We start from the raw sequence: 13380 nt of genomic DNA, 5'->3' as shown, positions 1-13380 counted from the left end.
TGCCGTGTAATAATTGCTATTAAAAAGCATGCGAGGGAAAGTGAGTTGTCTGAGGAAATGGCAATGCACTTGGCAGAGGAGAGGAGGGTCTTGGGGAGAAAGACATTAGATTTCTTAGGAAAAAACCAAAACAGCATATTTACCAGCTAATAAAAAACATCAAAAAACTTAAGTTTATATAAAAAGTTACTTCAATAGAACATTTAAAACCTTTTTTTATCTATAATTGTTTTTGTTTGTTGGAATAATTATATGTATTTTGACGAATATATGGCTTTAAACGTAAAGAAGTATAAGTATTGTGTATATAAGTTGTGTATGACAAGTATAATTTATATAGATTATTTTATACTATATTAAATATTTTTTGAATTACAGACTTCTTTTCTTACTGTTCTGGATTATTTCTTTTATACTATTTTATATTACATTTGAGCTTGTGAAGTCCTGCACAAATATAAGTTGGACTTATTTCTTGTCAAGGCAAATATATGTGAAATTATTTTTATTTTTTACTATGCGGCATTTAAAAACTAGGACAGGAAAATAATTTTGAGGCTGTCCTGAATGCTATATAATAATAATTTTATTGAATAAAAAGATTATTTCTTTTATAAACAAAAATATTTGGTTAAATAATTTTTTGAGAAAACAAAAAGAAAGCTATGTGAATTTTTTTACTACGTGCAACTGATGTTAATAGTAGAAGTGGAATAGATAAATATAATAAAAATATAAAGAGAATGAAGAAAAGTATAATAAAAATATAATAATTGAATAAAGATGAAGTAAAAATATAGTGAGATAGAATAGAAGTAAAGTAAAGTAATAATATAATAATAGTGTAGTGAAATAAAATAAAATAAAAAATATAGTGATAGTATAATAATGAAATCTAATAAAAATGTAATAAAAAATATTGTAAAGAGATATCAGCAACAAACAAGTATATAAAATTAGAAGAAAGAAGTATAAGTTTTAGTGGGTGACAGGTGCTTCTAAGATAGCAATGTAGATGAGTATTCTAATTTTTAAGGGTGGGATATAAGTTGGGGTTTGGGAATAAAGGGTATCAGGAACAAGATTTCCCAAGAAATCTTGGGGAACTACTCCTGTTTACTAAAGACACATCACCTAGTCAACTCACTGTCAACATAAATGCTCACGAGTCCAGTATCATCCATCATAACTAACCACTAGACCAAACCACTAAAGAGATCTACTATCCAGTGTCTTTTACCAGAAGCTGCTTGATGTCACATCTAACTACAATACATATGTCAAAAATAATGTATGATATGTTAGATTTATTGTAGATTGTAACAGATTATCTGGCAAATAAAATACAATAATAATAGAATAGAATAGAAGACGAATACAGTAAAAGATGACATACAGCAATAGTTGACAGGTAAGAAAAGAGAGAACAATCTATAGAATTGTTATTAAAAGTGAGAGAGAGAGAAAAACATATAAAAACAGAATGACAAAAACAGAAAAGTAATAGCCAACAAGAAGACCAAAATCAACAAACAACCTTCCTAAAACCAAAGAACTAATGTGTTATATTGCAAGATATTATAAATCACAAAGAGAAGAAAACAAGAAAAAGATACTGAAATTGATTAAAAAATGATATTTTATTGAATAAAATTGCTTCTCTTTTAAAGATAAAGAGATTTAAAGTTGATAATAGAAGTTTAGAAAAATAAAGATAGCAAAAAATAGAATGATGATTAATTGATATGGCAAAAATAAAATATATAAATAAATATATGGTAAAAATATAATAATAAAAGTACTGATATTGTGCAAAGATGTCAGCAAGATGAATTATGTACATTGTAGATGAGGAATGTTACTAGTATTGGTGATCATGATTTTGAAGGAGTACAATATAGATAAATATGTTAACAAAGAGAAAAGAAAAAGATATAGTGTGTGTTATATCCAACATAATCATAGATTTAAATTAAAAGTACAGACACTCAATAAATACATACATTGCATTACTGACAACTAGTAACAATACTAAAGTATATATATTTTCTTATATAATAAAATTACGTAAAGAACATATTAAGACAAATACTAAGACTCTAGTCAATAACACTAAAAACATAAGAGCTAAATCATAGAATATTGTTGTATCCAACATAATTGTAGATTTAAATTAAAAGTACAGACACTCAATAAATACATACATTGAGTTACCGACAACTAGTAATGATACTAAAAGATATATCTTCCCTTATACAAGGAAATTACGTAAAGAACATACTAAGACAAATACTAAGACTTTAGTCAATAACACTAAAAACATAAGAACTAAATCATAGAAGATAATGGTAGAGAAACAGACATTACATAATATCATCATATCATCACCAAGCTAAATACAATGTCTATATAAACGCATAATACTAATAGCAATATAACAGTATCTCTTTTCTGATTCTTTCACTTCTTCTAATAAAACAAAGTCTCGCTGTACTCTCATCTGCATTTTATTTACTTTACATCTCATTTTTCTCTCATATACAACAGTATGTAAAAGGAACAGGGAATAGAAACAAGATTTTCTCTGTGCATGGAAAAATCTCCTCTTACAACCGAGGGTACAACAAGACATCAACAAACTGTTGATGTCAGTCTCTCATAATCAGAACAACATGTTACAACAAACCACTGGACAAACTCACTAAGCAGACTGACCCTCTGGTACAAGACACTACAACATAGCCCACAGCTTCATTTGTTTCCAACACTTGTGACAAAAAAATGACGTGTGATGTGTTTGTTTTTTGTGAATTGTAACAGTACCACTTGGCAAATAAATTTAATGTGGATTACAAAATACAAGAATAAAAATACAGCAAGAATCGAAAAGAATAGATAATTTGACAGATAAGAATTAGTGACAGACAGGTAGAAAAAATAGGAAGAAGATAAAAATAGAAATTGTGATAACAACAAGGTTTGAGAAAGACAGAAAAGAGAAAACAGAGAAACAAAATATGTCAAGATCAATAAACAACACTCCAAAGAACAAGAATACTGTATATGAATGAAGAATAAGAATAATAATGGACAAAATAAAATACAATCAAAGATAGAATGATGATTTTATTGATTGAAAAGATTGTTTATTTTATAAACAAAAATATTTGGTTAAAATAATTTTTTGAGAAAAAGAAAAGAAAATCAAGTGAAAATTTTACTACGTGTAACTGGTATTGATAGTAGAAGTAGAATAGAAAAATATAGAGAGAGTAAAATAAAAGTATAGTAAAAATATAATAATTGAATAAAGATAAAGTAAAAATATAGTGAGGTAGGATAGAAGTAAAGTAATAATATAATAATAATGTAATAAAGTAAAGTAAAAAATATAATAATAGTATAATAATGGAATCTAATAAAATTAATAAAAAATAGTGTAAATAAATGTCGGCAATAAAGAAGTATATGAAATTAGGGGAAAGAGATATAATGTTTTTAGTGGGTGACAGGTGTTTCTGAGATGACGATGTAGATGGGTATTTTAATTTTAAGGAACAGAATTATATTGGGGGGTTTGGGTATAGGGGTATCGGGAGCAAGATTTCCCAAGAAACCTGGGGGACCACTCTTGTCCCTCGAGACACGTCACTCGGTCGACTCACCGTCGACGTCAACGCCCACGAGTCCGGTACCACCCGTCACAGCTCACCGCCGGACCAAACCACCGAAGGAATCCACTGTCCGGTATCCCTCACCAGAAACTGACCAAATCCACACTTGTTTACAGCACACATGACAAAAACATCAAGGTTTCGTGATGTAATGGTTAGCATCTGAGATTCTGATTCTCATTATCCGAGTTCAAATCTCGGCGAGACCTCTTTTTGTGTCGTGTCAAAAAATTTTGTCAGCTTGTCAGACATTATTTTGATGAATCCGTAAAATCTGAAGATAGTTAACCGCAGTATAATGACTATTTCTTTAATTAAATATAAATAATAACTACTGCGGATAATGCGCAGTATTAGTTTAGAAAACTATATAAGACAATTCAATTCATATCAATAAAAAGTATCTTTTATCCTCTCTTTGATTTTACGTATACTCCTTGATCCCCAGTGGGTTTGACCTTTTGACTTTGTTATAGTAAAAGGAAGACCAACCCAGATTGGGAACGACAAGCTAACCTTTGTTGTTCCCAATCTGGGTTTGTCGGACATTATTTTGATGAATCCGAGAAATCGGGATAATTGACCGCAGCAGTTCTGTATGTCAAAGATACCTCATAGATAACGAACCGCAGTAATGTCTTGTAAAGATTAACCACAGTAACATCTTCTGAGCATCAACCGCAGTAAAAGGACTTCTCTTGTAATTAAATAGAGTATAATAGTTTACTGCGGATAATGCGCAGTAGTTATTATTTATATTTAATTAAAGAAATAGTCATTATACTGCGGTTAACTATCTTCAGATTTTACGGATTCATCAAAATAATGTCCGACACCTTTGTTATGCCCAAATTCTTGTCAACCTGTCAAGTCTCGATCTGGTATTTCTTTTCTGGCACTTGTAACTAAGTCGCAGAATCAATACCACTGGGGATCGTCAAGTTTATGAATAGTTTTTAAATAAGAATAAAAGATACTTTTTATTAAATATATTTCTTGACTATTTATACAAAATGATACTTGATTTCTGACTAAAATAATAGCTATAATAATATGTCTTGGATGCTTGTTGTCCAGTAATATCTTCTACAAGTATATTCACCATCTTAAACATCCAAAACATATATAAAAGATCAATTAGCAAAGTCAAAATCTTTTATACTAAAAAACCAACTGTTACTAATTGCTTATAACTTCCAAATTTGGGTCACTGATGTTAACTCTAATACTTTTTATAATTTTAACTTATATAAATTTTATAAATAACTATCTTCAACTAGAATACCATAAATAAATAGAAACAGATACAAATATAAAAAATTAAATACTTTTTTTATTAATAAAAACATTTGTTGTGGGGAGAAAATAAAGTAAAGTATAATATAGACAAAAGAATTCGTGAGAACTTGTGTAGGTTGTTTATTTCAAAAGAAAAGTAAAGAATGATAAAATTCGATTGTTTTTCTACATGGAACTATCTACTGATATTCATATATTTGTCTAATTTATAATTCAGTGTGTGCTTAAGTAATTTTTATTACGATGAGTCATCTTCCAGGAGTATTGTTCTTCTGAAAAGATCTGGAAAGACCAATTGATATGATACTTCTCCAGTCAGATCAGTCCAAGAGTTTTGGTAAAGAAGAGCATTTATACTATTGGTAATATTTTAGTATTCCAACCTGTTGTGGTAGTTGAAGTTGAAGAAGTTTTTAAGAGGAAGAATTCAAGATTTGAAATTAGGAACGAAGATTCGTGAGAACTTGTGTAGGTTTTGTTTATTGAGAAAGATTTTGTATCAAAGTTTGACCAGGTTCCTACACTGAACTACTACTGCTATTTATATTGTTTTGGATTGGGAAAATTATATGACTGGGGTCAGGTAATCGATCCTATCTGAGCCTTAATCAGAGCAACGTGATCTTGGGATAATTAATATATGATTAATTATATAAATGTGTGTAGTCCCAATGAAGTATTAACATCGAAAGTAAATGTGTTTATGAGTTATAATTATGCTTATAATAATCCACTGATGTATCCCATATTATGGTGATATCATCATATGAAATATCATCACTATCATGCATGCTAAACCTGTGTATTAAATAATAAAGTAATTGGTAGACACCTTTGACTGGAATAGCTGAGGCCTTATATTATTTCCTTCAGACTTATTCTCAATTACAGCAGTAGTCAATACTCATTTACAACACAACCCAGATACTCGGGTAATGTTTCATAATATTAAATAGTTGTAGTTGTAGTCTCTCAATTAAGTATTTGTATAATAAAAGAAATATGTAGATGAAATATAATGATGCCATATATATAATGTATATGTATTTGTATATCCCATGTCATGGTGATAATAATAAATAATCAATTATGTGTATGATGATCTGTGTATTAGATAATATCATAAAGGGAGATCCGTTTGACTGGAATAGCTGAGGATGTTATTTTATCCTTCAGTCTTACTCTCAGATTCAGCAGTAATCAATACTCATTCACAACATTATCCTCCACCAGATTCAACAATACCTTTTGTTGATTCGGCAATAAAACATTTCATTTACTATTTCATTGTCTGGCCAATTGCTTATTTTATTATAGTCAATCATGCACATAATTTTTGTACTTTATAGAGATCTACACTGTAAACTCAGCTTTGTGGATTACGTGTTCATTTTTTGTTGTTTTAATTTTTTGCTGCTATTCTTTTGTGTAATCTTTCTTCTCTACTCAAAGTGGTAGGAAGCATTCTTTTCTTGTGCTCATTGTTATTGTTACTTTTACCATTTAGTCTTGAAGTGTGAACTGTTTTCTTTTTTGAGGATGCACTTTTGTTAATCAAGTCTTCAGCTCTCTCATTCTCTAAACGTTCCAACTCTCTAACTTTCTTCCAATATTTTTGTACAATTGCGGAATCGGTAAAGTCTTCAGCCTTTTGCCATGTATTAGCGCGTTCGCCATAGCCAGCCCATTTGACCAAATATTCTCGTTGACCAGCAGTACCACGATGATCTCAAATGTCTTCAACTTCGTAGAGCTCATTCTCAATTGTTGATTCATCGATGGTGACCATCTTGAGTTCTGAGGGTGTATAATTTTGGTGTAACAATTCACCTTGCTCATCCTTTAACTCATGCGATCCTCCTTTATTCTTTCAAACCACTGTATATGGACCTTCATAAATAGGTGCCAATTTATTTGATCGATGTGGTAATCTGACCATAACGTGTGTTCCTTTGGGGATGTCGATTAGGATATTTTTGTGATCATATTTCTTTTTTAATTCCTCATTAATCCTTAACACACGTTCGTTAATGGCAGGGAATATAATATTTTCCATATGATCAATCTGCTTCTCTAGCTCATCAATTGTAACTGTGGCTTTTGGAAGAGAGTATTTATCTTTGTCACCATACTCATCAGGCACATTGACTCTGCGAGCATACATTAATGAAAACGGCGCACTTAGTGTTTTTTGAGGAATATGTCTATTGATACACAGCTGAACAATTGGTAGATAGTGACACCAGTCATTGCTGTTCGCTCTCATCATTTTACGTACAGTATTCTCTGCAATTTTTACACTGGCTTTGGCAATACCATTTCCTTGTGGGTGATATGCTGTCGAATATCTTCGATCAATTCCAAGCTCTTTAGATAGGCTTGACATTAAAGAGTTTCTAAATTCCAGACCATTGTCACTTTGCATTACTTTGGGAAAACCATAATCTCCAAAAATCTTTATCAATGCTTTAGCTATTGTTGTTGAGTTCTTGTTTGGCAGTGGTCTCAAGATAATGTACTTGAAGCATACATCAACCAGAACTAACATGTACGTGTGTCCATCCTCTGATACAGGGAATTCACCGCATAAGTCAATTGCAATATGATCAAATGGTAGGAATGCTACAACATTAGTCAATGAGTGATAGCCTTTCTTGCTAATATTGTGCTTCTGACATTCAGGGCAAGAACGAATAATCTCTTTAGCCTCTTCATATATATTAGTCCAGTGTAAGCCTTGTGAATGAAGATCATTCACTATAGCTTGACTTCCAAAGTGACCAAACGAATGTGCTTCTTTTAGTAAGCCATTACGCTTTTCTTCAGGAGGTGACATATAGTTGGACGACTCTGAAGCATTTTCGACGAGTTGCGTTGCAAGTACATTTAGCACTCTGTCTTTACTATATTTTTTCTTTTGAACAATAACTCTGTTTTTAGCTTGAAAGTCATTTGTTCTGATTTTTCTCAATCCATCATCCTCCACCAGCTTGTCACTATCCTCTGGGGGATACAAGCGGCTTAGCAAATCAGGTAGTTTATTCAACAAACCAGGTATATGGACCACCTTAAAATCAAAGTCAAGGAGTGTCTCAATCCAGCCAATCATCATCGGATTAGCAATTTTTTGAGTGTAGAGATAAATGAGTGCTTGATGATCAGTAAAAATTGTGAACTGTCGGCCCCACAGAAATGGACGGAATTTTTCAAGTGCCAAAACGACTGCATATAATTCTCTTTTAGTTGTGCTCCATCGTCACTGCGATGGGCTTAAGGAAGTTGATACAAAGCTGATATATTTATCACACCCTTGTTCATCTCGCTGAAACAATAAGCAAGCTGCTCCATAAAGGGATGCATCTGTGGCCACATACATTTCACGTGACATATCTGCGTAATGAAGAATTAAATCTTGGTGCAATATGTCTTTTAGTGCTTTAAAGCTTTTCGTCTGCTCATCTGTCCATTGACCAGACACATTCTTGGCATGACTCAAACGTGAAATAGGCTCAGCTACCTTCGAAATCATAGGAATATAATCTCTGAAGTAGTTGATCAAACCCATGAATTGCTGAATCTGTTTCGCAGTTGTAGGAATAGGCCATTTGTCAACATTTGTCAACTTTCGCTTATCAACCTTGGTTCCTGTCTCATTGACAACAAAACCAAGCAATCTCACTGAATGTTGAAGCCAGACACACTTTTCTGAGTTCAGAATCAACTTTGCGGATGACAATTTTTCAATAACTAATTTCACGTCTTTGACATGCTGTTCAAATGTTTCACTGGCAACGATACAATCATCAACAAAATTCTGTACACAGTCAATCTTATCAAATAAAGTAGCCATGACATGTTGAAATTGTGAAGTAAGCATCTTCAAGCCAAAACAGCCTTTAATAAAGCTATACTGTTGCCCACCTAAGTGAGTGAATGTCAGTTTGTGTACATCCTCAGGTGCAACTTTGAAACGATGATACGCATTGGATAAGTCGAGTGTGGTAAAGAATTTCTTTCCACTTAAGTTTTGAAATATTGTTTGAATTTTTGGAATTGGATAATTGAATGTGGGAGGTAGGATCTGATTCAACAATCGCACATATAAACACACTCTATGACTGACAATCTCACCCGCTTTGTTTCTCTTTGGAACAAGCAACATTGGACTGTTGAAGGAAGTGTTGGACTTGGACTTGACAATAGTTCCTGTCTCAAGCCATTCTTTTACTTGCTTGTCAAGTGTTGGTCTTAGAGCATGCGGTATAGGATACTGCCATCTGTAAGCCGTCGCACCTTCCTTAGTAGGTAAACGAATAATAGATTCTGATAAAGGACAATATGACTCAACGGGAATATTCTTATTTTCCTCCAGTGATGCTTTAATAGAGCTCATAAATTCTGCTCGTTGCTGTGCTGTGCCAGCTGGCGAATTATCAGGTTCAAACTTTTTCTCTTTATCAATATTTAGATTTTCATAAATGGCGGCATAGTCTTTTGCATTATCTGAATGGACATATTCTCCTTCGATATCATATGAAACATTATTTAATCCAATATTCATCTTTGCCAAAATATCTCTTCCAAGGAGGATATCAAAATTAAAACCCGTATTAAACTCTAACACCTCTGGTGCATGCTTAAAGATAATGCCATTTATATATTTAAAATTTAAAGGATCAGTTTTTCCTAATCTCTTTGTACTACTATTCTTAGACAGAAAATTAAAGGAACCAATTGAAGAATTTATTTTTGTTATTTGTAAATTGTTATTTAAACATTTCAAATTTATAAACGTGCAGGAACTGCCTGTATCGATCATCCCGATTAACTTCTGGTTCTATTCAAATGATATTTCCTCCATGTCTTCATCTATCCTGTCCTGGATCGTCTTGAGCATCTGCTCAGACTTATCCTTTGCGGGAGACTGGGATACCATGAGAATTGGCTCATTGTTCTTGCTTTTGCAGACATGACCATGGTAGTAGTTTTCACCACAATGTCTGCAAGGATTGCGACTGTTGGAACTACTGGCTTTGTTCTTGTGGTTGATCAAGGTAAAACACTTGCTGGACTCATGGGTCGGGTTTTTTCCATGGTGCGAGCAGAAAAATGTCTTCTCATGCTTGGTTATCTTGTTGGAGTGGTGAAGCTTCTTTCTGGGATGTTCCTCGTTATTCTTCTCAGGTTGCCCACGGGAACCAGGAATCAATCGGGTCGCCTCAGCATAGAGCCTGTTGTCATCCCCAAAGATGTCTCTGCCGATCTGCGTGATCTGCTCTACAGTCCAATCACACTTGGACTCCCCATTGGGACCAGAGCGGGCCATGGTAACTCTTACCAGTGTTTGCACTGATAAGGTCAGCAAGGCAAGGAAGCGATCAGCAATGCGAGCATCGTCTTTGGGTAAACCAGCATTGTAAACCGCATGGAGGAACTTCGAGTAATCACTGATGGACTCAGTGTTCTTCATCATCATTGTAAAGATCTGGTCTGTGAATCGCCGAGACACCAAGCTGGAACCATGTCTTTTGTTGAAGCATGATTTCGCCGCCTTCCAATCAATACACTTCTTAAGATCCATCTCTACCCATCCGTCATCAGTGTGAGGCAGGCAAAGTGGGAGGAATTTCTTCCAAATTCTCTCGATGTCCAAAGAAGAAGACTCGATCACATTCTTGAAAGTACGTAGGAAATGTCCAACTGATTCAAAAACCTCTTCATTTGGGAAGGGCTTAATAATACTGGAGGCCAATTGGAATTTGGGAAGATCTCTTCTGTTGAGAGTCAACCCTCCTTCACGGCCAGCTCTCTCTGTGTTTGTACCAGGAGAGGCAAGCATCTCGCTGCACTTTTCAAGGCTAGTGATTGCCAATCTTGTGCGCTCGATCCTGCGGAGTGCATCATCAGCTGCTTGCTCATTGTTTGCTACATGAACAGCGCTGAAGGCCTCGATGTGGTTGCCCAATTCAGCCTTGAGAACGGCCACACAGGAGGAAGCAGTTGCTACTTCTCTACCAACGGGAGGGGAACCAGAACCAGAAACGGAACCAAAACCAGGGGCAGCATCCGGAAAGAGGACGGGCTCACTCAAGTCAGAGAATAATTCATCCGCAGACATGGGGGACAAGGTAGCCTCCTCAGGAACAGGGGTCAAACCAGCGGGAAACAAGTCAGCAGGAGAGTTCATTGTAGTTCACGAAAAAAAATGTTGTGGGGAGAAAATAAAGCAAAATATAATATAGACGAAAGAATTCGTGAGAACTTGTGTAGGTTGTTTATTTCAAAAGAAAAGTAAAGAATGATAAAATTCGATTGTCTTTCTACATGGAACTATCTACTGATATTTATATGTTTTTCTAATTTGTAATTCAGTGTGTGCTTAAGTAATCTTTATCACGATGAGTCATCTTCCAGGAGTATTGTTCTTCTGGAAAGATCCGGAAAGACCAATTGATATGATACTTCTCCAGTCAGATCAGTCCAAGAGTTTTGGTAAAGAAGAGCATTTATGCTATTGGTAATATTTTAGTATTCCGACCCAGATACTTGGGTAATGTTTCATAATATTAGATAGTTGTAGTTGTAGTCTCTCAACTAAGTATTTGTATAATAAAAGAAATATGTAGATGAAATATAATGATGCCATATATATAATGTATATGTATTTGTATATCCCATGTCATGGTGATAATAATAAATAATCAATTATGTGTATGATGATCTGTGTATTAGATAATATCATAAAGGGAGATCCGTTTGACTGGAATAGCTGAGGATATTATTTTATCAATCAGTCTTACTCTCAGATTCAGCAGTAATCAATACTCATTCACAACACTAAGGATTCAACTCGATAATTCGGACAGAATGCACTTTTTTGTAAATTGGTATTACCAATTGGTTGCGCAGACAGCTTTGTGTATCCCTAAGCTAAAGGAACATAGCAGGGTCCATTGACAGGGATACTGTTACCCATACATAGGTTGAAAGACCGTCTTGTGATCACTTACAATCGCCCAGAGAGGACGGTATATTAAAGTGGCCTTCACTGCGCCGTAACCAAAATAAAATAAAAATTCTATTTAACGATGGCGTCAATCCTCTTCCTACATTCCCTCCATCCCGCCATCCCACCATCCCGCCATCAACTTTACAAAACTACCAGAATCGCCACCACCAACAATATTATTCTTTTATTTTATAATCACTGAAAAATAAAAATCGAAATAATGGCCATATAATAAAACCTCAACACTCGGAAGTCATATACAATATTTCTCTATACCTAAAGTGTTATATGTCACCATTCTCAGAGCTGACCTTCAACTCTCCAAGTCATATAGTATTCATACCACCATAATTCCGACACCTTCTTCGATCCCAATGACGCCATTCAATTCCGTCCCATCCCATCTAATTCCATCCCATCGGACATAATTTTCAAAGCTCACGCCTTTCAGTATACTTTTACGCGACTGGGTCTAGACCAAGCGGACGCCACCTAACAAAAAGTCTCGCGATGTTAATCTCTCGTCATTAGCATGCGCCATGAATGTCAAAACTTTGTCACACTGACTACTCACACGGACCACCCACACGGACCACCCACACGGACCACCCACACGGACCACCCACTCACACCGCCCACTTCTCGCCCATATAAAAAATACACTACTATTAAAACTTGATATTTTTAAATAAAAAATAAACTCATATTATTGTTCTCGCGCATTGTTTTATTCAGTTTTCTTCTAATAATAAAGTGTTTCTCTCAATCATTTGTAAAGCAGACATTGTATTTATGGGCAGACAAAAATGGTTTAAAAAAAAATTTTATTAATATTCAAATATATCGTCAGAATCTTAGTTCACCACCTATAAAGGCGGATCCATCCTCCACAGGGCGTAGACCTGTCCTGACTTCGTGGAAGAGAACGGAGTGGGGAGGAGATCGGGAACGCTGGGGTGTGAGGCTAGCTATGGGCTTAAAAAATAAAAGGTGAACAGGGAACGAAACTATCAATCTAAGCTAAGCTAAAGGGATAAACGAAAGCTATATCTAAAGACTACCCACTACGTAAACTAACTAGAGAGGGGAAACTAAACTACCCCACACCCACCACACCCACCACACCCACCACACCCCCCATCCACACCACACCAACACCCATCCATCCGACACGCCGCTGATTCACATAGAAAAAAGGTCAAGATTAGTATATCTATAGACTATACTACTCCCTCAACACAAATGAAAAGGAAATAATAGACTTACCATGCACAAGAGGAAAACAGAGATGGTCTGGCTGGCACTCTTACTAAATAACTGTGAAAAAATTTTATGCTTTCGTCATTAGATGATGACATAGCAGCATGCATAGAAAATTGTAGATCAATGGATTGATTG

The 13380-nt window shown here is 34.5% G+C and overlaps 4 protein-coding genes and 1 non-coding gene across 5 annotated transcripts; 3 read left to right on the top strand and 2 right to left on the bottom strand.

Annotated features, from left to right (window-relative positions):
- Nucleotides 1-3492: 3492 nt before the first annotated feature.
- PHYBLDRAFT_142548 (hypothetical protein) lies at nt 3493-3768 on the top strand (the record flags this gene model as incomplete). The annotated part of the gene is made up of 2 exons (XM_018430831.1): nt 3493-3512; nt 3588-3768. 2 exons carry the CDS (start codon nt 3493-3495, stop codon nt 3766-3768), a joined length of 201 nt encoding a protein of 66 aa, XP_018295074.1.
- A 43-nt stretch (nt 3769-3811) lies between these two features.
- On the top strand, nt 3812-3883 carry PHYBLDRAFT_t83. The gene has a single exon. It is a non-coding gene; the product is annotated as a tRNA-Gln (tRNA).
- Nucleotides 3884-6326: 2443 nt separating this feature from the next.
- On the bottom strand, nt 6327-9534 carry PHYBLDRAFT_165528 (hypothetical protein; the record flags this gene model as incomplete). The annotated part of the gene is made up of 3 exons (XM_018435252.1): nt 6327-6343; nt 6996-7191; nt 9202-9534. 3 exons carry the CDS (start codon nt 9532-9534, stop codon nt 6327-6329), a joined length of 546 nt encoding a protein of 181 aa, XP_018295073.1.
- Nucleotides 9535-9696: 162 nt separating this feature from the next.
- Nucleotides 9697-10404, bottom strand: PHYBLDRAFT_158055 (hypothetical protein). The gene has a single exon (XM_018433723.1). The coding sequence runs from the start codon at nt 10297-10299 to the stop codon at nt 9811-9813; it is 489 nt and encodes a 162-aa protein (XP_018295072.1). The 5' UTR covers nt 10300-10404; the 3' UTR covers nt 9697-9810.
- Nucleotides 10405-11371: 967 nt separating this feature from the next.
- PHYBLDRAFT_142545 (hypothetical protein) lies at nt 11372-13163 on the top strand (the record flags this gene model as incomplete). Its single annotated transcript, XM_018430830.1, has 5 exons — nt 11372-11465; nt 12265-12374; nt 12459-12527; nt 12833-12972; nt 13064-13163. 5 exons carry the CDS (start codon nt 11372-11374, stop codon nt 13161-13163), a joined length of 513 nt encoding a protein of 170 aa, XP_018295071.1.
- Nucleotides 13164-13380: the final 217 nt, after the last annotated feature.

The sequence above is a fragment of the Phycomyces blakesleeanus genome (assembly GCF_001638985.1).
Source record: "Phycomyces blakesleeanus NRRL 1555(-) unplaced genomic scaffold PHYBLscaffold_5, whole genome shotgun sequence".
Classification (NCBI taxonomy): domain Eukaryota; kingdom Fungi; phylum Mucoromycota; class Mucoromycetes; order Mucorales; family Phycomycetaceae; genus Phycomyces; species Phycomyces blakesleeanus.
The sequence above is the reverse complement of the archived record's forward strand: the minus strand, read 5'-3'. Positions and strand labels throughout refer to the sequence as shown.